Below are 25,663 nucleotides of genomic sequence, written 5' to 3' on the forward strand. Positions count from 1 at the left end.
AAGGCACACATTAAATACACAAGAATTCCCTGCCTGACAGATTTAACTATATAATATGGATAGGTACAGATAAACATTTGTGTTGGGGTACACTTCAAATGCCAAGTCACAAAAATCAATCTTAGTGATTTCTTGACCATGTCTATGTCTAAAAGGGTATGTAAACAGGGTTTTTAAAAGACGCATGTGCATTTGACCGATGTCAGACTGTAAATATCACTGTGACGGCAATGCAGTGAGCTGACAGTCTTTTCTAGTAGTGTGCTCCTTTATCCAAAACAACTGAAAAAAAGCCAGGTTATCGAAGAGCATGTAAATGCACTCAAATTTCCTGCCTTTAATTTGTTTTATTCAATTATCTAACAAATCCATCATCATCATTTACAATGTAATGGTCTAAAATTCATACTAGAACTCTTATATCATCACTTCTTCCGACCTGTGCATCCTGTGGGGAGCTATCCTCAGGCTCCACGCCCTCCCCTGTACCCTCCTTTGTGCCCTGTGGTTGAGGGGAGGTCTTGCCTCGACTGCAAGGCTCGATGAGTTGCCCACTCTCTCCCTCCTGCTGGATGTCTGTTGTCAGGCTCACTGACATCTTCTTAGGGGAGGGGGAGAGGGTGGGAGTTGGGGAGGGGGTTGGGTGGAGAACCCAGGAGTGGCTGGGAGAAAAGAGATAAGAGGGAAATTTACAGTTTCACACACCAAAAGGCAGTGATGTTTTGACAACAAATGACAAAAGAGAGAGTAGAGACAGACCACATATAGTATATGTATGCGACTGCACTACTATACTATCTACCTGTAGGTGGTACCAGATCTGTGCTGGACTCTGTACAGGGAGTCTGGATGGGAACCACACAGGAATATGAGGGGAACCCACTAAGGTAGTGTACTGGGCAGCGCTGCAGCAGGGGGCGAAGCGACATCCATAGCAAGCCTTAGCCCTTGGGGTGGGGCTGTGAGAAAACAACATACAGAAGAAAAAATGCTAAAAATCTATTAACAATGATACATTTTCTGAGTTACATGACTGCTAATTACAACATGATTATTTAGCTCCTAAACTGGTTTGTTCTACTTATTAAGAATAAGCTGCCTCATTTTGGGGAAATGTTCCCCAAAATGTGTCCACATAAAAATAAAACAACAACAGATTAATATGAACGGAGATAGTAACTATATTGTTGTTTAGTAATTAAGGTTATTAACATCTTTATTTGTAACAAGTAAGAAGTGTTAATTTTATCGGAACAAACTGTATGGCCAAAGCTCTACCAATGTGATATTTAGAGTGCTTACATGACCCCGAGTGACAACTCAACTGATGGATAAAACAGACTGAATTTTTTCATCCAGTTTGATACATTAACAGCTGATCAGGAAATCTATACTGAATAGGTTGTTTTATAACTTCTACTTTCTTTTATGTACCAAGGTACTATAGCATAAGCTAATATTTTACATTACAATCATGAAAATCAGTTACAAAATAAACTTATCAATTTAAAAAAACATAACAACATTAAAACATATTTAGAGGTTTAATTTTACCAATATGGGCACAAACCTGTTCCAAAAGACACATCTTTACTAGAACAATAATGCAACAAAAAAATAACATGCACAAATGGAAAAAAGGAAGATATATTTACAGCAATCAGGTGAACTGAAGAGGCAGCAGTTAGCCAGCCAAACAAGGGGGGAGGGGGAGGGGGAAGGGGGGCACACACCAACAGGCCAGCCACGACCTCAGCGGTCCTCTGAGGCCTCTCTCTTTTCTTTTCCTCGGGCTCAGTGCAGCAGCATGGTCTGTCCTCCAGTTAGGAGCCCTGAGCACCAAAAACAGAAGAAGAGGAAGACACGGATGACGTCATATTTCACACACTGAGTGACTCATCGCTGCTGCTACTGCTCATTCTAGCAGGGTGTAGGACAAAGAACTGAAAGCTCACAGCCTACTGGCACACAGGGTTTACAAATCACAACCTCAACTCAGGTCTAATATTCCCAGAAATTGCTAAATTGCTTGTTATTTATATTAGTCACTTCTTAAAATGCAGGTTTCTGCAGTGTGGGCACCACTCTTTATGAATGGGAAATGTATGTTTTCTGGGAAAGAATAGGTTAAAATAAAAAAAATAAAAAACAATTTTCACTATTAATCGCAGTAGCAGCAAAATGTCATACATGAAGGATCCATCTAGCAAAGCTTTAGACTAAGTGCAGTGAAAATGATTGTCCTTTCAACTTGAGGTCCTTTATAGTGCCAACTAGTTTTGTATTTCTTGTAACTAGAATTTCTTTAGTAAGGCACTACCACTTATTAAGAAAATGCTTTGATTCTGGGAATTTTAGAAACATCAAAGTCCACTCTATCTGCTTATACTAAGAATCACTGAAATAAGCTAATAAGGTTAATATGAGCAATTCACCATACAATTAAGATTACAATGCAGGACTTGAACAGGATGGTAGTAAATTGCCTGGTTCAACATACAGCATAAACACATGCACCAGCTTTACCCATTTAAACAATTTAGACATCGTCTATCAGCAAGCTCCTTCAACTTCTATCAAATCACAACAGCTTCAATTAGGGCTTTATAATCATCATCAACGAAAATGTTAATTACAGCAATAACTTTGATGATCACATCCCTATCATGTATTTTCTCTGTTCTTCACTTTTTCTAAATTACATAATTAAACCTATTTTCCCATCATAGAAAAACTTAACACAGAAGCACAGGCAGCTTTGGGGTGAATTCTAGCTCCATACTCTTGACGTCTTAGGCATTACAACCATTCACCTATGCAGACAGACAACACAGATGAATAACAATCCTTCTGTCCGACAGCAGCAGAAGTTGTGTGTGCGTGCTGAAAGAAAGATAAAAAAGTATGCATGAAATCCCATATACAAGCATGTATGCAAGCAAAAGATGAGATGAGATGAAGTGCAATCTTGATTGTCTGCATGTATTCATGCAGCATGGATGGGTGCCATTCATGCATGTCCCTTTCTGTACTGCTGTGCCGTGCTGCAGGATAGATGAGAGATGAGTGAACAAGCGAGGCAGGGATTCCCACTGTGGGGAAGACCCAGGCAATGCAACAGCAAAGGCGTCATCAGCAGCAGCATCAGCAACATTACACCACATCGCTGACCAGGACACCCACATGCCCCCACCCCACTCTGCTTATATAAGCCGACCATACAGCAGCACAGAATACAGCCACACCATGAACTGTAGGCAGATTCAAATGCCTGATTCAGTCACTTAAAAAAAAAAAAAAAAACTCCTCCTTTTGCCTGCTCACACACATACAGCGTATATTCTAGCACAAAAAGAATGAATGGTTCTGGATTAGAAAGCAAAGAATCATTCATCTCAAGTGTCATCCTCATGGCTGAGCGGACCGTCATGGTTTAATGGCAGGGAGGGGCTGCAGGAAAAATTGTGAATAAGAGGCAGAGGTGGGGTGCTTATGAATAAACCAGCTTTAACTATTCTCTCCTCCTCCACCCATTCCTCTCTTATGTTACCGCAGCTCTCTCCTCAGCACTCCCCCCTGTCTCCCTCAACATATACGCACGCACGCACGCAGGCACGCACGCACGCACACACACACAAACACAAACCAGCCCACAGGGTTGCCAAGGAGATGGAAACGTCATTCCCAACTGCTGCCATTTGTGTTGAGCGAGTACCAGTGAGAAGGGCAGAGAGAAGAATATTATTAAAAATAAATACATGGATTGCAGTGTGCACAGACTGAGAGGGATGGGAAGGCAGAAGCAGAAAGAACAGGGCAGGATGAAAAGGATCTACCATTTCTTCCAAGCAATCTTAGTATGTTGGTTCTCAGTCATCCAAGTCATGGGATATGAAATGGTAGACAGTCAAATTAGAGCTTCAGTACTAATTAAGCCTCTCAGATGAGTAATGAAGCCTGTTCAAGAACTCCACAATGAGTCCAGTTGACTACCTAGTTGACGACTATCATAAATAAATACAAATGACTTTGTAATATCAAGTCCATTTATTCTTGATCACCTGGCAAATCACTGCAAACAAATGCATATGAACAATTACCCTAGAAAACTCCATAATTAAAATAACACCTAACAATAAAAATCTGACAACGCTTACTGGTGCTTTAAATGTGGAGCAGCTACAGGAAGTGTTTTGTTTGCGTCAACAAAAACTTAATCATAGCTCTGAGGGAAAGCAGACGAAGAGGAAGAATTTGCTACTAGCATTGTTGCCCAATTGACAAAAAATATTGATGATGGTAATGAGCTCAACACAACACTGCTGCTGTAGCTAGTACTAGTACAGAATACCCCTATTCTTATGCAGTAGTAACACAAAATATCATCCAGGCATAAGAACTATTCCATGTCATAACATGAGCTGCCCATAGTAGACTCAACAACTACAAAACCTGCCAGCAGCAGCAGCACTGATCTCTGCCTAGTGTGTCCCAGTTCAGTCAGTATGTTGGTGGGCCTGATGTTGACATCTCTCTGCCAACTGTCTGCATCATCTCATGTGGCAGCAGATATACAGCAGAGTTGGGCCAGTTACATCATAGCAAAAGAGGCTATCCACATCATGTTGGCCTCATAAAACCACATTAACAGGCTGGTGTAATACAGCAGGGCAGGGATGCTTTGACCGGGCATTTAACAGCAAATATTAATAGCCCATTTAATGTTTTCAAAATTGTCCAAAATCCATACTAATGTCAGGGGAAAATGTCAAGCTTCACAAAACACCATGACACACCACAGGTAAGCGCAAGCGGTTACACAAGCAGACTCACAAAATCACCATTATCCTCATCAGCTGTCATAATGCCGTGCAGGGCGCTCTGACCCACTTCACACATATTACTGGCCTTGCCGACTCTTACATAGGCCCTGCTGATGACAGGCTACCAGCTGAGACACATGGGTCATACATTGCCCTGCCTACTGTGTCATGTTACCAAACCAAAGACTGCCAATGGAAGGAAGCTGTGAGTGAGACATTGAGTGTATGTGTGAGTGGGCCAGTGACTGAAAAAGACAGGGAGAGCTATCTGTCTGGTCAACACTGTGTGTATGTGTGTTTATGTTAAGACACAGAGAATGTATATGACCACTTCAGACAGTAGGCTAGCTGGACTAAATATTTCGAGCAGGTATGAGATCACTGTCAAAATTAGCTGCTCCAGGTCAAGCTGGGTCAGGGTCTCAGCAATAGTTAGCAGCGGGGCAACCTGGAGAAATGAGAAGAATTCTACTGCATTGTAGGTGGTAAGAGCAGTAAGCTGGTGTATATCAAGTCGTTTAACTCATTAACTATTCAGAAAACTAATTTCTAATTAACCTACAGACATCATGCGCATTGAGCCAAAAGCCACACTTTGACACCAGCTGTTGCCTAAGAGAATCAATATATTAGTTTGACAAGTTGGGCTATTAAGAGGGTTAAAACATTATTTTAAACTACACTGTTGTGCTGAAAAGTAACTGACCACAACCTTAATCTATTGGTAGTTTTAATTTCTTAAATAAAAATTTACTCTAACTCAAAATTATATAGTGAATAACTTATACTAACACTGCAACACAATTAAACAGAACTGCATTATTTTGCCAGGCGCACCACACTGTGCTGTCGTGACAGCATACAGAACCGACATTAAAAATGTTTTGTTTTTTTCTACCGTGGTTATTTCTCATTACCAATAGCCAGAGTGCAAGTGAATGCAGAATGAGCACTGTGTATTCCTACACTTTTGTATGGGTAATGATTGAAAGCTATTACTTTATTTCATTCATTGCATTATTTCAAATTTCATAATGGAGAAGCATGCGTAACAGACATGCCTCTCCATTTTCTCTGCAGAGGCTGAATGAAAGATGAAGGTGAATGGAAGCGCAGAACGCTGCAAACAGGAGTGAGCAAGAACTTACAAACCCACAGACAGCAGTGGGAGAGACATACACAGGCAGCTCGACCCAATTCTTCTCTGTATTCAGCCGTGCACCTTGCCCATTTGACGTCAGAGAAACCCATTTCACAAAAGGAAGCAAAGGTAATGTCTTCAGAGTGGAGGCTGACATATCTAGTAATGGCAGAGTTTGTGCAAGCTCAGTGGCTGCACATATTAGATATCAGCAGCACTTGCAGTGTGTGCGTAGCACTGTTTGTCTGTGTCAGAGAGGATTCCCCTTTGCGTCGGTTGCACAATCTCACACAGGGAGGGGATGAGGGGGCTGGCACAGCACTGGGGACTATAGAGGAACAGTCCAGACACAGTCGCACTAAAACAGAGTCTGTGGTTCACACAGTAGAAATATGGGCACATGCATCATTGGCCAGCACACACAAAGCTACTCTAGAATACTTTACATATTTTCTGGCATGAGTTATGTAAAAGGTGATTAGGAGGACTCTATGGCTCAGAAAAGCAGTGCCAGGAAATTTAGAAGACAATATCAATAAAGATTAGGAGAAAAAAAAACATCCTAAAGGGAGACTAACAAGACACAAAACACAGATGAAGGGGACATGAACGGCCATGAAGCGGAAGACAGGATTTCTCTTTTTCCATCTATGTCTCTCTGTCCTTTTCCCTGCCACCCCCTCTCGTTTCTCTCTCAGTCTCAGTGAGGATACCCCTTCCTACCTTCCGCCCCCTCCGTGTCTACCCCTCCCATCAATATCTCTCTCTCCATCCACCCACTACGAAGTGTTAGATCTCTGTCTCTCTCTCCCTCTCTCTTTTTCTTCCTCTTTTAATGTGTCTTCTTAAGTTGTCAGGCCTGCTGCTGACGCCATCCTCCTCCACTCAGCCAGCCCACTCAGTCCTGTGGGACGAGCTATGACTCATTCTCTCCCTCCTTCCCTCCCTAGTTACCTACCTACCTACCTTTCTGTAGCTCTCTCCAAGTCTCCCTCTCTTTCTCGGTTGCTTTCACTAGTCACAACCTATGTATAGTTCTCTGCTGTGTGTGGGGGAACATACAGAAGGTGTATGGACAGAACAAATCAGACTGATGAATAAGAACACAAGGAAAAGTGGGTGATGGAAAGAAAGATATGTTGGCCAAGTGAACGACAGTCTCCCTTCTGCATGATGAACGAAAGCCAGTGCATAGAGAGGGGATCCTGACCTAACATGTATTACTGATGAAGGCAGGAGTGCTGGAATGTAGGTGAGGGAGAGAAATATGGAATACCACGTGGGCCAAAATTAAACACGTAAATAATTATGCAACAATTGCATTAATTAATGTAGATTATATGACCCATACTGTACATTATTTAGAATAATTAGAAAACACTCAACTCACTATAAATTACATTATCTTTCTTCTGTAACTACGAAAATATTTCTTTATTATTATTCCATGTTGATCAGAGCCAGAGATTTTTTGCCATTAACATGTTGAAATGGTTTCATTAACTTTAATACGACATTTCCTGTTACAAAAGGATGCTGGGGCAGGACATAACAGTGCACTTTCAATTGTAAACTAATAGGATATCAGGAGCTGAGAGGCAGTAATACTTTAACAAATTTGTACAAAGTATTAAGTGGTTGAAGTATTTATTTGCACCTACTTGCGCAGTGCAAAACAATTACGACAAAAGCATATGTCTAAACCGCTGGAAACTTGCAACAACAGGAAGAAGAGTCATGGATAAGAGGAAGAAATGGTTCAAAGCGTGCCTTCACTTCAGAGAAAGATGACAGGGCTAGTTGTAATTTGTTTAAAATTGTCATTTCAAATAAGGGTGGGGACATCAGCAAAATGCTGAAACATCTTTCTACAGAACATGAGCTTAAATTCCATGTATTTGACACTCTACACACAGTGCTTCCCAACTGAGCAGCACGTCTGTTACCAAGGGTAAATATCCTATGTTATGAAAATGGAAATGAATGCCATACAGGCAGGCTTAGCAGATTTTTTCTTTGACTAAGAAAGCATAAATGAAAACAATGATTAAAGAGTGGAACTTTTGCACACCTGAGTTAGATGCATGATGGCTTTTTCCTACTCTGTTTTCTACACTGTGTTCAGACTCAGAGAAAATAAAGCATTTGTGCTGAGGCTGAAAACTAGGCCCACTTTTTCCGCCCACACATAAAATTGATCAGGAATCAATAATGGCATTGGTATCAATTAAATCTTATCAATTCCCATCACTAGCACAGGCAGAGACAAATCTAATCTGTGAACAACCACAGCAAACAAAAACGCTTCAAAAAAAAAATTTGTGGCAATCAAGAAAACCCCATCTGTGATTTTGAAGACAAGGGAATAAATTTGTTGTGTTGATGCCAAAGCTGAAATAAACACTGGATTTCTACCAAATAAAGGGTTACACTCGGATTTGGAAAATGTTTTTTTTCTGATTGAAAGAAGACTATAATAATCAAGACATATTTTGCTGTAGGTGCAGCTTTGCACTAAACCATGAAATTCATACAACCACTTGAAATGTCACCGCAAAATACATCACATGAGGTCTTCAAGGCCAAAAAACACATACACCATGGGCGTCCTAAAACCCAAGTCTCAAAAGCAATAGGGAAATCCCTGCTTCTTAATGCATTTCTATTTTGGTCCCATCAATCGACAATGTAATGCTGAGCCTAGACATCTCTCATCAGTGTTTCTATCAAGAGGGAGCCCTTAGGGAGTGTGTTAATGACACTACCAGAGCAGATTCCACAGTTTCACCTTGCAAAAAGGATAACAGTAAAATAGTTTTAATAGCACATGACCATTACCATACATTTCTATACATCAAAATAATGAAATCTCTTAGTTGTCCAATAAATACATAAAGGGCTGGATGTGGGATTGTGGTGTTTTCTTGTATTCAAGTACAGTGAGGAGATGTGTGAAAGATTCTGCCTCCACAACTTGAGCTGCTGATAAGAATATGAATTACTATGTCAAAATGAAATTGGGTGGCAGCTCCTGCACTCATTAGAAACCTTATGTAATTTATCAGCTTTTCTTACTGTGAGAGGGAAGAATAGTGGAAGATAGTGGAAGAGAGATAGGAGAGAAAAAAGAGAACAGAGAAAGATGGAGGACCAAGGGGTGGCTAGTGAGACAGGAAGAGAGGAAAAACTTCTCAATGATGAAACAATCTGTGCTGTTAAGCGATTGGACCAAACCTCCACCAATGGGAGGACCAGCTCCATGGCAACAGGCTCTGTCACCAAGAGAAAAGCAGCCATATCCCTCAACACCCCCATATTTTTCTCTCTTTCTCTCTCACGACCCCCCTCCTTTCCCCAATTACAAGGCCCAGTGTATTTATCACTGGGTACTCACATAAACACAAATTAAACAGCACACATACACACACACAAAACGCACAACACCATCATGTGTTACTTATAGCCTGAACAACACAGCTCAATCGCACAAACACAACAAACATACGCACATGTGACCAAACAAGGCTTGCACATGTACACACAGGCATACACACTTAATGGGGCTTACGAAGTGATCAGAATGTGATTCATTCACACACACAGTTATTTAAATGTGCAGATTGGTGATGACTCCCCTCACACACTGTCTGACTGCAGACAGATCTGTCCCACTCTGTCCTGATGAGAGCAGTGACTAACTATCAGGTCTTGTGGAGCTGATCCTTGAACTAAACAGACTGAGCTCATAGACACAAGAAGGAAGAAGGAAGAAGAAGACCCCGGCAGATAGAAAGAGACTGTCCCTCCCTCACCGACATAAATTTGCACAAAATGTATTCAGCATCAGAGGGTATCATGCTTATGTACAAACCCACCTTTACTCAACTCAACTAGCTTTACTGGCTAAAGTTGCTGGCTTAATATCTGAGGTTAACCCTAAAACTTTACTGGAAGCATAATAATAATGGATTGCTGCTTAACCATTGCCACATTGACCAACTGTGGATGCTATGCCAGCAGTGCAAGCTGAGAGGTGAAGCCTCCGGAAGGAGCGAGACACGCTCAAATACGCTCCAACCTTATTTTTTGGCAGCTGCATGACAGACAAAAACTGCTGGGTGCTGAGTGGGATAAACATGAGTTTAATTTTTTTAAACATGTGACTATGAATACACACTGCTAACATAATGATAGAATGATGCAATATATTTGCAATATTTATTTGATCCATTTTGCCTATGAGTTTGCATTACAAAAAAAAATAATTTCAAAGCGTTAAATATGTGTCAACACCCCATAAGGACATATACATGATAATATGCACATACATGATCATCAACATGATAACTCATAACCAAGTAGGCCTGCTCGATTATGGAAAAAAATCATAATCACGATTATTTTGGTCAATATTGAAATCACGATTATGTAACACGATAATTTCACATGACTTTGGGAACGTGCTGCATTTATTAAAAAGACACCTTTTTTTGCCATCTAAATTTGTGGTGTTCCCTTGCGTTGCAGCCACTACCATGTAGCAAATCTTGCCGAAGCATGTTTCTGCTCGTCGTCGGATTCCTTGAAGCCAAACTGTTCCCAGACAACATAGTTGATTTTGCCTTTTTTGCTCACCAAACGCTGCTGTAGCTGCCCTCCTTCTGCCATCTTTACTCGCGCTGAGTTTTTAAATTCCAGCGGATGATATGCACACGACCTGCCTCCCTCTGGATGAGAGAGTCTGTGGCTTCGGGAGGGGCGGATGTGCGCGTGCGAGTGTCATTCAGAACGCAAGACAAAATAAGAGTGTTCTTGAAAACAGAACATGCAAAATAATCGTTTTATCTCGATTGTACTATTTTGGTGATCGTTGGGAGCCGAAATCGAAATTCAATTAATTGCACAGCCCTATAACCAAGAAAAAGCAATTGGTGAAATGAAGGAACCTAGTTTGGTCTGATCCATGTACAGGCAATAGCAAATCTGCTGTGCTTGCACTTGTGGGTGTGCTCCAAAACCTGACCAGCACAGTATCAGTTAGAGCTGGTTGGGTGTCGTTTCCACTCCATTAGAATTTGGCACACCAAACAGCACATGCCATTTTTGAGGGCTTGAAATGATGGCTCTGTGTGGTAAGTATTATATCATGTGTATGAAAAGCATCACAACCAAGACAGGCTAGTAACACTCATTTCACATAGCCTTTCGTGGGTGAAAATGCAGGCTGTTCAAAAAAAAGATATATATAGCCAATGTATGTATTTAATAAAAAATTAATAAAAATAAAACCAAATTAGCGTACTACATAACATATTATTTTCTTTTATATTAAGTCTTCATAACTGATACATTAATCAGCAAAGCCCTGGTTTGAAAGCAGAGCATGGGTAGCAAGCTTAGTCAGTGGAATTTCTTCGGATACCTCACCTAGCCAGGAAGCGAGGCAGGGACCCCAGCGCTGAGGGAGGGACCACCAATAACTGCTGGTGCCTAAATCAAGCTCAAGTTACCACACAATTTTATTGCTACAATTTCTCATCTACAATGAATGTCTCAAACTGTCCTTCTCCCTCTCTATGTTTCTCAGTTTAACTGGTGGTATTTAGCCAACTGCCTCTGCCTCTAGCTTAAAATGCATATTTCATTACACCGTCAGGCTGCTTCTTCCACATTTGTAAGGCCAATGACTTGGCCCAATGCATGATAAAGATGATACAACTCACTGTACAACTTCGTCAGACCTCTTCTTTTAGTTTCTAAATGTCTATCTCTCTCTCTTATTGTTTGCCACTATTACCGTCTCTTTCTGACTGTGTCTCTCTCTCACCCAATATCTGTTATATTCTGCCCTATCAAGTTTGAGAGCAGAGTTGAGCAGCAGCAGTTTCAGCTCCCCCTCAAAGCATTTCGTAATCACTCCACTCCCAGTCTACTGTTTTCTCTCCGCTCACACCAAGAGAAATACCACTCTTTTATGCTCCATTGCAAATATAGTAAATATTTTCTTCCTGCTGCAAAATTCAGCACAAAGCAATTAAAAAAAATAATAATAAAAAAGGTACCATGAATGTCTATAAAATCAGCGTCACAGTTTCAACCTGAATGTGAAATTTGTCGTTATCCTAAGTTGTATCATTTCATCTACTAACAGTGAACTCTGCAAGAAGTTCCTGGCATATTTGAAATCAGTATGTTTGATCTGTTACATACTGCAAACTTCAATAACCTCAGTGAGGGACCATATGCTCTGTGACTGCAAAACAGTGGTCAAATTCTTACATATACAGCTAAACAAAATCTAACCTTATCTGAATACAGGTGCTTGTGGGATGGATTAGTATCTTGGAACAAGGAAGAAATCCAATGTTCCAAGCTGCTTCGCGTTCCTGGCAAAATCATGTCACTCTGCTCCCACACCCTGTTCCTATCTATAGATGCTGGTGTCTTAACCCCTCTTCCACAGTCCTGTAGCTCTCAAGTAAGGACTGAAAACTTTGGCAATTTGTCCGAGTGGTCAAAATTATCCTTTACCTCAGTAAGGCACTAAGAAATGCTCCCTTAAATAGCCTTCTAAGCATCTACAACTAGTCTTGTTTTGAGGTGGTTCATGATTTTCTTTTAGCTCTTTTTCTTTTAACATGTTTGTATTTATTGAATGTGTATTTAGTGTGTTATAGCTGCATGTTCTGCCAAAGCAATCAAGCATAACCCATGATAACTTCACCATCTCCTGTGTTGATACGACTTTTAAAAGGACAATTTCTCTGTTGATGTTGAAATAATTGCTGTGAAAACATTTTACTCATTAGCTGATCTATGTCTGAGCATTACACTTTTCACTACTTATAAATTGTCAGCTGATAATTATAAAGTATAGTCTTTGCTCACATCTGAATGAAAGATAACATCATGGATCCCTGAGCTAGAAATGACTTTACTTGAAACAGTGTTGTGTTTTACATTTCTTGATAAAGTAATAAATAATCAATTTGTTTGAAATAAGAGAACCAACACTTTCATTTTCACACAATATTACCACTAAAAACTGAACTATTAACCCTTAAAAACTGGTAGCAAGTTAAGTACACAGTCACTCTCGTAATGCAGCTCAATGCACCTGCCATTGGCATTGATTTTTTCTTTGGCTAAAAAACACATGGTTTCATGGGAAATAGTTGCACCTGCCACAACTTCTGCTGCAAAGCAAAGGAACATCATTCATTAGAAAATTTCCTTTCCTACGATTAGTCTTCAAACTGATGGATGTCCTTATCAAACTGGACTTCCTGGATCATGTCATCTTTCCACTAGTGTCTGTAGCAAAAACACCCACACCAATGAAGCCTCTTGGTGTTATTTTTTTTTTAACACAGTGCTATTCTTGGTCTGAACATTGCCTAAGAGACAGAGAGGAACTTCTGTCTACATGATGAAATTTATGATTTTAGTTATAACCTGAGTATATGTTAAATAATGCACTGACAAACAGCTCGATGTGTCCAGATGGACCAGTGCCCTCTATGATCTGCACAGACACCTCCATTTGCCACAGCCACACTTAACAACAGCTGGCTGGCTGGGATGCCATGCCAAAACAGTGATGGACACCCGAGTGCTGCCAGCCTAACCCGGAAATCAGGCATCCAGCCAGTCAACCAGCAAGGCTGTCTCTGTTGGGCCAGCAGAAAGCGTGGTCTCTTATAATGTGACTTGTGCACTCCAAAACAGCCAACATGAAGGCAACATGCCAGTCATTCAGACAACCATCCAGCCAACATCCAGCCAACCAACACTCAGCTCAGACTACCACCCATCATCCCCCATCAACTCTTTTTCAGGGGTTCTCCACAGGCATATAGCGATTTAAATATAGTTCCTTCGAATCCTGTCGGCCACAGTGAGGTCAGGGTCTGAAAACAAAACAGACCCAAAACAAGATCTCTCTTTATCACACTCCAGATGAGATCTCTAGTACCCATCAACACAGATTTTATTAAAAGGCAGAAACAACAGCAACTAGAACAGTAAGTCAGCACAGAGAGATAAAATATGGCCTCTGTCCTTTATGCATTACCATTACACCAGGAGCAAGTGACGGCAATGTTCAAACAATGACGACACTATGTTAAAATAGAAAAATAGGGGGGTGATGACAGGTCTGCTGTTGACATGCACAAGATGATATGCATACTGAGGAAACCATTTGACAGACATGTAAGCTCAACTAAGTAGGGCTAAGACTAAATCTGAATACAGCTGTGTAGATCCTGATCTTGTCGCCAATCTCCTACATGACATGTTTGGAACAAAATTTCCAGAGCCCACATTACAACACATTCTTAGTTGCGACAGGGTTGACTATAGTAAAGGACTCCTTCTCACCACATACACTATGCATGGTAAATTGAGAAAACCTTGACTCTGTGTATTTGAAATTTGCCATTGTTAAGTTCATTAGATGCTCTGCTCTCTATTCATCCATTTCATGTGTGAGAGTGAGTGTGTATGGCACTGGCAGCACTGCAGCCCCAGCACAGAGGTAGCGTTAATTAGAGAAACTGCACACGGCAGCGAGTCACTACATCACGTGGCTGACCTGACAGCGGTAGCAGGTCAGCGTCGCGCTGTGCTAGTCCATCTGTTTACCTGTAAAAGCCAACCACTCCCAATACCACCGCCTGCCTAAGGATAGCAATTTAACTGTGTTCACCTTCAAGTTTTTCTTGCCTTTCTGTCCCTCACGATCCCTATTCATCATCACAACCTTCTAATTATATCAGAAACTACCACTCCTAAACTTGTTCTAGTTATATATAGCAGGTCCTCCACCCTCCTCTCAACTTTTCTATCATTTATTTATTGACTTGTGTTTTGAAAAAGCAATCTATTGGTTTACGTATATATAAAAGTTTTCTCAATATTTTATTGTTATAAAAATGTCGCATATTGGTTTCATAGACACATTCCTGCTAGCCACTATTAGCTATCAGCATTAAAAGGAAAAAACTAAAGTGACAATCACATGATCAAAATAAATGTCTGGAAATATACATTAACATTCATAAAATGTGATAGTTGAGGGCAAGGCAGGGAAAATTTGACTGAAGAGAGAAATATGGAGAGAAGAGGCCATGAGAAGGGACAAGGGGGTGTAGGGTGACACTTTCAGAACAGAATTGCAGAGGTTTTCAAGCAGTGAGTGAATGAATGCTAGAGTTGATACAGATCGCATTATTAAAGGCTGCTATATTTAAATCTTTTAACTGTTAACTGTGAAACCTGCTAACTGCAGCTGGCGACAGCAGTCCTTGTTCTGCTCTACAGCCTTGGTCAGCTTGGCATAGAGCCACATGTACAAGTTCCCCACCTAAGCAGAACAAGAGCCACCATCACCAGCTGCAGTCCAATACGGTGGAGTTGCAGTCCATCACCTATAGTGAAGTTATACCATTGGTCAGCCGGATTGTTGGACTTCTCCCACTGGCAATTGGTTTTTCAAAAATAATTTGGTGCAAACATTTGCCATTATATCATCAGGGGGCGTTCACAGTGGATCCACAATATTTTTCATTTTCAGACTACTGTAGAAACGTAGAAGAGAGTTGCCAGTACACCTCTCTCTGTGTCAACTCTGTTCAGTGAGAATAATTTCAGTGAAAATGAGAGTTATTCTGTTGCTTCTAGCTTTCCCTCTGAGTGATCATTCTACAAGTAAATATAGGCAAAATCATGGCACAGCCATTGTTTTTAATTTATGTGTATGATGATTTTGTCAGACAACGTTGTGGTTATAAAAATCAGGATTTAAACAGTGCGGAGCAGCAGCTTGGAAATGGCTTTTAAGCTGGTTAACATGTAGTCTTAATGCCGCGTTTCAGCTACTATTTCATACTTGTTCCAGAAACAGAAAAACATGTAAATGAGAACAACTTTCTTGGGTATTCGACTGTAAGAAAAAAATGTATATGTGAGCCCAGAGAGTAGGAGAGAAGCAAACAGATAAAAGGGCTGAAACCAGCTGATACTGGGCAGAATTCAAATATGGCAAGATGATGTTGTGAATATGTTAATTGGCATATTATGTCATCTGGCGACATTAAGCTACTTTTTGAGCTCTTTCGAAATTTTCAACTAAATTTCGCACATTGACCATAAACTATCCCAGCCATATACTAGATTTTGACCTGTGTTGTTTATCTTCTGTATTTGTTAATCAAAACAAAAAATGCATAAGGATTTTTTCCTAAAAAGCTTTGCATGAGAAAGGGGGAATGTTCTGACTTAAAGGCAATTACAGCAATAGTTACTCCAGGGGTTGCTATCGATTTTTTCCCTCCCTTCGTCTCTCTCTCATGCTTCCTCTCTGTCAGACTAAGTCTTTTTCCCACGCAATGGCAATTAGTATGCAGGAGTGAGGCTGCAGGAGCACCTACCTGGGGAGTCACAAACAAAGGAACAACAAAAGTTATGGTCATATGCACAAGATAAGGGTGCACACACAACCTCTTACAACCTCTTAATGCAAGGAGATGGACTGTATTACGTCAGTAAGGGCTACGCAGCGAGTTTTAGCCACCTCAGCTATCTATGCTTTTATCAATTTTAACATGACATCAGGAAGAAAATTGCATTAACTACAGCAACCTGACACCAACCGGGTGGCTTCGATCTCTTCAGGGGTTTGCTGTGGTTATTGTCTCTTTTCCATTTCTAATTGACAAACGGGTAGAATCATTGGATCCTTATCATTTTATTAGCTTACATCTAGCTAGTTGAATTAAGAGTGTATTGCTTTGGACAATGATACATCCTAATTTATTATAATGCTCAAAGATGCACACACATGTACACAAACACACAGTCATTATGTAAACAGCCCATATTCAGCACAAGACAGATCTGGGCCGAGGGAATTACAAAAAAAAAAAAAAAAAAAAAAAAAAAAAAAAAAAAAAACGGAAGTCATGTGGAGGATTGGGAGTCAGATTTTGCAAGGTTATAACCATCAGAACAGAGAAGGAGAAGGAAAAGCCAGGTCTTCTAGACCCGAAACAGTGCTGAGGCCATGAGGATGGCTTGCTATTTATAGCGACAGATTTTTTATTCAAGAGAGCTCTGCTGTTGTGCTTTCTCTCACGCTTGTGCTGCCTCTCTCACCTCCACTCTATCCTCTTTGTTACCGCACATTGTGTTTGACAAATAAAGGGGTAAAACACTGACATATGCAGGTATAAGAGTATATATTCTTTAGAAACCAAAAGGAGATTTCTAATGCCTGATCCATTCATAAACAGTCAAAATGATAAGGGAAAGGAGTTCCCACATGCCTTTTGTAAGCCCATAGGTTCTCCTTTTTTACTGTACCCCTCCCTCCTCGGCATGACAGTGTTGCAGAGTGACGCCTACTTCTTAGTGACTCTCCACCCCCACAAGGCCACCTCCACCCTCCCTCTTCTCACACAAGGACACAGTGGAAGGGAATTCCTCATTACCTCAGCATTTGTTTCACTAAACACATTTTGTGTGTCTGTACATATGAACATAAACTGACCACCGGGCACACACACATACGCCATTTAAGGATCACAAATTAGCATCTCAGCCTGTAATGTACAAAATCCATCTACATAAATCTAACCTTGATTCTCCTTACAGCTTAAGCACACTGATAAAATGAGCTGCAGTTATAATTACAAATGTAGGTAATGTATATGAAATTATCTTCCAGCAAGCCCCATTATATGATTCTTACACCATTACTAAGGCATAATTAAATAAATTGCAGCACAAACTTTACAAAGTGCAACAATGAAAAATGCCAAGATAAGAAACAGTTATAACAGTGGCAATGGCTACATGTCAAACGAAATCTCAAGAGCTGTGAACAGCACCATGAACAAGCTACATCTCACCTACAAATTATTAGCACACACTGACAAAGACACACAGAGACATACACACACAGCACATGCTTACTGTATTTAGCGTTCAGCTCTGTGAATATCCAGCCAAGTCGGATCAGGTGTGTCACAGATAAAAGCACATTATCGCAGGAGAAGCAGTAACAGAAGTAGCTCTGGACCAAGACAACGCTGATATTAGTTTTATCTCACCAAGTAGTACAAATTAATGACTTCCATTTCCCTCAGCATGTAAATAGCTGAGATTCAGGGGTGTTTAGCTCTGTCACTTTCTTCAGCTCATTATACTTTCTTCTTCTCCAGACTTGCTCTGTTCCTTTCCTGTCTGTACGTACCAACAACACGGTTTTGTTAATGGGTTTCCCGTAAAATGTACAGAACACTCTATTTGGACTGCCCCCTTTCTTTTTCTGAATGAAGCACAAGCACTACAGAAAAACGGAAAGCCTTGCTTGCTGGCTGGCTCCCTTTCTCTCTACTGCTCTTATGCTATCATGCGCACAGTTTGCACCGCTCCCTTCTCCTCCAACCCTCCCTTACGTTAGGATTCTCTCTCTCTCTCTCTCTCTTACATATCTTGTTTGCTCTCTGCCTCTGTGCAACAATATAATTGCAATGACAGCCAACCCATGGCTCGCAAGAAGCCCAGCTGTTTAGAGGGCTGCTTGGATCAGCCAGTCTGTCACTTGATACAACAGCAGGATACTTATGAGAGATTACAGTAAATAGATTTATTCTTTCACAACTACAATTTAAGATTTTGAACATCAAAAAAACAAAAACAAAGGTATAAGCCTCCATCTGCAAACAGGCAGAAGACACAGTCCAGGCACACTCAAGTCATCATTCATCTCTCCATTTCATGGGAATATATGAGGTTGTTATCTGTAGCCTGCGTCTCAATAAACTGAATGAGCTTAAAGTAGTGACAGCTGCTGGTGAAACAGAGCACTGCTGCAATGGTCAAAATTAAATAAAAAAAACAAGAGGTTTTGAAGAGAAACTAGTGGGGGGATGTAATGAAACTACCTCATTAGCTAAGAAAAACCTTAATCCCACAAGACGACATTTGCATCTTCTCCCTGCAGCCCCCTCACTGCAAACAGCAGCTGAAAGACGCAGTGGAAAAGAGGCAGTCAAAAGTTCAGGATCAAAGTAAATGTCAATAGGGAACTCTACATAAGGTGGCTGAGGTCCAGGGATGTCTGTTAGACTCTTAGGTAAGGAATTAAGTTAAAAAGCACACAACAGACAACTTAATGTTATTGGACAAAAAAATATGCATTGCCACAATACAGTTAGAAAAGTGAAACAAATATGCTCACTGAGCAAATAAGCACTAGATCCTGAAGTAATCCTAAACATTTTCAAATGGTGATTGCACTGTGCACCATACAAAAAAACATTGGTAAAAGAAGGTTTATAGTGAATGAATTTCAACTGCAATTATCTCATTTTCCCTGACCATGTACCAGTGTTTGGCTAGTTACCAGATTTCTGCTCAATCAGAAGTTTGTTAGCTTATTGTGGTTGTTCATTGTTTTAAATCCATTATATGTGACAGCAAATAATGCTCTCTGGTATGACTGTCTAGTTAATGCATAGGTATTTACAGAAAAGTGAGGTCATGCAAATCAGAAAATACTTTCACCATTTACCACTGCATTGAAGTTCCACTAAAATCTTGTTTTCTCTAAACGCTGTTTTGAGGTGCTGTGATCTACCACAATATAGTTGAGCATGCCAATCTTCAAATCTTTATTTAAAAAAATGGCACTAAAGCTCTGAAGCACTACAATTTGAGGAAGAAAATGGTCCTACATCCCTGTACAAGCACCATGGTTGTTGTGAATTTGTCTACAAAGTCAGTCTACCACTTAAATTATGTGGATCAAATCATAGATTTGACTATCGACAATAAGCGACTCAATTTTCTCCTTGAGCTTTTGGACAGATATCCTCTTGTTTACATATCTGTCCGGGTGCATATCAGTGGTCTATATTTATTCTGTTTTTGAGTCACTTTAAATTGTTTATATTCAGCATAGGGGAACTTTTTTGGTTCATTGGTAAGCAATGTTGCCACACAGCAAGATAATGATTTGTCCATGCTGCACAACAATAAGCAGGTACAGGTAATGGATGAATGGATGAATGATGTTTTGCACAGAACTGGCCCTCTCTCCTTATTTAGCCATGTTAAGATGAAAAAACCGACCAATGACTCTGCAATCCTAGCATGGCCCTGGAAAAAGGTTTGTCTCAGGTTGACCACATGACTGGAATAAAGGGGATGGCATGCACTAATGCCACCCTAATGCCTCAATCCAAGTCCAACAGCTTCTTCTGCATTTGCAGCCAGGTAGCCTCTTTTCTCAGGACAGACTGACAAGACAGCAAAAGGCTTAGCAAGAAGGAAAGAGAAAGGGGAGGAGCTGAGCAAGGATCAGCGGCCAGAGACATCACAGATAAAACGTTCATGGACACAATCACCTGACAAGGTGCTGCAGTCGCTACACACAGCATGTAACTGAGGTAAAGCTAAAAGGAAAGACGGGAGGAAATGGTTGTTTACACCTCAAACGTACAAACAACTCAAAACAGGTTTTTACTGAATGACATTGTTTAGACATAACCAGTTTCTTATTAACTTATGATTCAACATGGATTAAATGAAGCCTGTTTTGGCTCAAAAATTTTAATAAATGAAGCTACATTTGCATTAAGTCAATAAAAGTATTAATAAATGTACCTTCAAAAAATGAATAAGAACAAAACACATGCTTTGTCAAGCCCTGCTTGGACCCTACAATCTAATGATGAATTTCAACATGTGACAAGTTCTCTGTTTTCTTTTCCTTTGAAGTATCATGTGAAAGCCCTCCAGCTTTGCAGCAATGACACTGAAGTCAGTCAGGCACCTATACCCAATCAGAGGCCAGACTTAACAGCTTTGCAACCAGTCACCTCCCTCCTGCTCTGATCAATAATTTACATCAAAGCAAGCAATGAAGGATAGATATGAAATGGGAAGATTGAGAAGTGAAAATATCAAGGGAAAAGTAGCTCAGAAAACAAAGAGAACAGGAAAAGAAGAGGAACAAATAAAGATGGAGAGAAACAGAGAAACAGGAGTGGTTAAGAGAAGAGAGAGATAGGAGCAGCAGCAACAGCACCACGCTTGGTGCTCTGGCAGAGATCTATAAATAGCTCTTCAAATCTCTCTAGAAAAAGCCACTCTTCTGCTTCTGCTGCTGCAAACAGAGATTCAGAAACAGAAGCAGATATGGATACCTGGCTGACAAATAAACGTAGATATCATGTCTTCTTGGATAATAACTGCCTATTTCAAATTACATCTGCCTGTAAAATACAGGATTAGAGCCACTTTGACCATCATGGCTTGTATATATGTTTGATCATTGCACATGAATACAGAAAAAGCAAGTAAGTTAAAACATAAAATCACATGTCCTACTGGTGTATGAATAAAGAATTGGTTATAGTCATGCATCCTGCAAACCAAATAAACGAATAAAGACCCTTTTGAAATATAAATTCTTACACCTGTTCACCTAGTTGTAATAAATAAGGCTAACAATTCATTGACATTTCACAATGTGACACGGTTCTGCACATGAAGATTGAAAGTTGCAGGGTATTGGGGGGGGGGCAGAGTACTCCATCTTTCTCATTGCTGGCCTTAGCAACAGTAGACTGTTGATTCAATGACTCACCTCCATCAGATCTTACTATAGATAATCCTTTTCTCAATAATACTACCCTTACACCATTAACTGGACTGTGTTATTTAGGAAAGATCAGTGCCCAATGTACAAATGCAGAGAAAGGAGCTGTAATAGGGTCACATCTGGTACAATAAGAATCACTAAGAAACACTATACCAATGCTTTAAAGCTGAAATTGTCAGGAGCGGTACCTCCTTAACCTGACCTTGATCTTGCTCAAAACAGTAACTAAAGGAACTGACAAATTGTGATATTTTCAAGACAATCTCAACATCAAACGTGACTATGTTGGCACTCCATGCCTGCCGTTTGCCAATTCTCAACATCACATGGCTGATTAATGCCAGTTTATATGAATATTTATGTTTTCAGACACACATGCATGTTTTCCCAGAGCAGATGTTTGAATCACAGCCTCGCAAGTCTGTGCTGTCATCCCATCTTGTTTGAAACAACAGTCTTGCTATCTATTTTCAGCTAGTGTTAAAAAGTAGTGCTAAAGCCAAGACACAGTCAAGTGTGAATCCTCTTCGTTCATGTATTTTACAGACTATGGATTGAAACACAGAATGACTGGCAAGCTTGCTTTTCTTTAATCTTGAAAAAATATACTTATAATCATGTCTCACTGAGCAAAGGCCTTACACTATAGATGCAAAGAAAGCTTAGGAATTAAATAAAATATAAACTTCAATTGCCACGTGCAACAAACAAAACCTAGGAGTTAAGCTTATTTGTTTGAGACTTTTTTTTTTTTTTTTTTTTTTTTAAATCAGAGCACTTAGATTAACTTCACAACCCACTGCCATTCAATCAACGAGGCAAACTAAGATCTGTAACTTCCGGTTAATTAGTTCTTACATCTAAACTTTGCTGTCGTTTCTGACCATCAGTGGACACACATAGCTACTATATCATCTTTTTATCACCAGTTAAGGAGGGCTTTAGGCATGATTGCAATTTACAGCTACAAAAAATTTTCAATGACTTCATTCAGATTCAACCAGATAATTGATCACTTTATTCACGATCACTTCATTCACGCATTCGTTCACTGAGTTTCAGTACCTTCTCTCAGTTAAGATTAGATGGATAAAATGTTAACATGGCCATCTCGAGTCAAACATAGAGAACGCGGACTTTAAAGATGGTGCTTAACGTTACGTTACATATCTAACTAAAGATCATGGATCGTCGACATCAAATCGTCTCAAGTCATCTTAAAGGTTCAGCTCACCGTTTCGCTGGCTTTGCGTCTTGAGTCCGTGTGTAGAATCCTCCAAGTTGTGTCTGTAGGGAACAGATGGCAGTATGGTCAAAGCCTTGGCTGTGCAGTTGACTGAAAATATTAGCTTGCCCACACGCTAACAATAGCTAGCTCACAGCTTTAGCTTGCTTCCTCCGGCGAGTATAATTAGCCACCTAGAGCACCTAGCCTAGCTAATGTTAGCCCGCTAGCTAGCCTTTTCTTTTCAGAGTACGCTTGCTACCCAACTTCAACAAAACCTAGCGTTTATACTACAGCTGGCTAGCCAACAAAGTAGCATGTATTTACAATGAGGCGAACCTTGTTAGAAAACTCTATCTGCACTGTCAGGTCTCAAAATAACAGGTGCTAGCTAGTACGGACAGCTAGCTTTCCGAATGACTTACCGATGCTAATATAATGGTGCTGCTAGCTTGAGTTGGTTCACTGCGACCCCGACTGTCAAAATAGCGCCGCGTGAGGGGAGAGCGGCATGAACGTTAACGATAAAGAGCAAGCACTGAAGAGCAAGGCAGTCAGATCTTTTAGAGCAATACAGCTAAATAACAACAAAACGTCAAAGAATAAAAGGACACAAATTAAAGAAAAAAGAAACAAAACGCTATTCCCCCTTCTCTGCTCCGGCTTGTGTGAGTGTGTCAGCGTCACTTTTTTCCCCCTCACCGACAGTTTACGTCAGCGGCGTACTTCACAGTCGCAGGGAGACGTTCAGGATACTGTAAACTTATACACCGTCAAATGTTACTGACTGTCAAAATGTTGTGTCTGAACGTAGTCTACTGTATGTCATTAAGGTGCCATTTTTACTTTTTTAATTTCTATGATTGGAAAGCAATCAAGGTTTTTTAACATTATGAACTGCAACATTTTATGAGGGTGCTTTTATTTTTAACAGCATGTTCAGTGTGGAAAGTAGGCTAAGTATATTTACTCATGTACTGTACTTAAATACATTTTCTATTTACTTACTTTACTCGAGTATTTCCAATTTATGTCTCTTCATACTGCTATTCCACTGCTTTTCAGATGAAAATATTACTCCACTACATTTATCTGACAGCTGTGGTTACTAGTTACTGCGACTTTAGTTAGAAAACATACAATGCTGGGATTTACATGATGTCACTGTGTACTAATAAGAATTATTCATTGTAACTTGTTCTGCAACAACGGTGGAGGCTCTGAATTTCTGGGGAAAAAAACGATTTTCGATCTTGTTTTACAATAACTCACTATTTTGTGAGCAACTATCTTTACATTGTGGTTTGTTAGTTCTACTCAAGTAAAAAATCTGAGTACCCTACTTCTTGCATCACTGAATGTCCCCCATACCAGTTCATTCCCATCCAATAAATCTATCAAAATATAGCCTGCATATCAACATCATAAGTCTAAAATCGAATGATTTCGTTTTAATCTGTTTTTCAATCTTCCTTAAGAAATAATGTATATTCGTGATTATGGGGGTGAAATAAAAAGTTTTCTTGACTTTTAATTTGCACGCTTGACAATATATGAAGTAAATTTTGTTGTAGTTCCTAAAAGTCCCCACATGTCGGCAGGCTAGTACTTCAGTGTCACTGTAAGGCCTTGTCGTTCAGCGTTATGACCTACCCTAAGACTCAAAGACCAAAGAGGGAAAAAACATATTCACTGTAAGTAACACTGATGTAGGCCCAAGATATATTTCTATAATACACTTATTCTTGATATGATTGTCAATCCCTGTCTGATATGTGTCCATCTGGAAGGCTACACACACAAAATCAATAATTCCTTTTCAACAGGTGCATAAGGCTCCCTACCCGATGTTGTAAAATAGTAGACTAACTTATTAAACCTTAGCAACCTGATAGGCTACACCCTTTAGCATGTTTTTGTGCATGTCCACACTCGGCTACAGAGGTCATTTGTTACAGTAGGCTGACTTTCTTGAAACACCATACAAACTTACTATATGCCCACAGAAGACATTATAGCATTCATTTTTGCAGTGTGCTGCAGGCCTGTGTCATAAAGGCCAAATCTAGCGCAACAATGCCATTCAATGCCATGCCTATCAATAGTGATGCCATGTCTTTGGACTGGTCGTTTTTATTTTATGAATAAAACACAAAAGACGTGTGTGTGTATGCGTGTGTATGTGTGTGACCCTTCTGTCTCCCTTTCTCTCATACACACACACACACACACACACACACACACACACACACACACACACACACACACACACACATAGGCAACATGACGAAACGTGTTTCAAATACTACTAAAAAATGTTTGGTCCCCGCCTCATAGCCTCGAGCGCATTCGCACATTTTGAACTACAGTTTAATTGTTTGGTGGCGATGACGCTGATGGACCCAGTAACTGGGTTAAAGGGCACTGAATTTCAACTTTGAACGGGAAGGGTGATGTCAGATTGCGTTTCTCGCTCCGTCACCCTGTAGAGGGCAACGTAAGTGCCACAGAAATTACCTGTTGTGATAAAGAAAGTGACGACCTTATTGTATCCAGGTAAAAATGTATCAAATCAGGCCACTTTTATTTATGCGGCTTCGCTTATGCAAAACAGCGAGTGTGATCTTGCACCAGGTGTGTCACACTGACAGTTTTATTGATTCCGTGAGCCACAAGACGTCCTCTCTCTGAGTCGGTGATTGAGTCAGAAGCCTACGTGTGAATGCGTGTTGGATGTGTGTGTGTGTGTGTGTGTGTGTGTGTGTGTGTGTCTGTCTGTCTGTTGTGAGAGAGCAGGACAG

At 40.3% G+C, this 25,663-nt stretch overlaps 1 protein-coding gene across 10 annotated transcripts in view; it reads right to left on the reverse strand.

The window, feature by feature from the left end:
- The window catches only part of r3hdm2 (R3H domain containing 2), a 52,256-nt gene extending 28,687 nt beyond the window's left edge, over window positions 1-23,569 (reverse strand). For all 10 annotated transcript variants that reach the window (XM_087175752.1, XM_087175753.1, XM_023412853.2 and 7 more), the window contains exons 1-5: window positions 23,288-23,569; window positions 22,872-22,924; window positions 1,656-1,832; window positions 803-959; window positions 440-662 (exon numbers count right to left, since the gene is read on the reverse strand). In XM_087175752.1, coding sequence (XP_087031878.1) covers window positions 440-598 — 159 coding nt within the window. In that variant the 5' untranslated portion in view covers window positions 599-662; window positions 803-959; window positions 1,656-1,832; window positions 22,872-22,924; window positions 23,288-23,569. The remainder of the gene's footprint in view (window positions 1-439; window positions 663-802; window positions 960-1,655; window positions 1,833-22,871; window positions 22,925-23,287) is intronic.
- Between the last annotated feature and the right edge of the window lie 2,094 nt (window positions 23,570-25,663).

Source organism: Seriola lalandi, unplaced genomic scaffold (genome assembly GCF_002814215.2).
Source record: "Seriola lalandi dorsalis isolate HSWRI2012SDOR001 ecotype SW California unplaced genomic scaffold, Sedor1 jcf7180002054488, whole genome shotgun sequence".
Classification (NCBI taxonomy): Eukaryota; Metazoa; Chordata; class Actinopteri; order Carangiformes; family Carangidae; genus Seriola; species Seriola lalandi.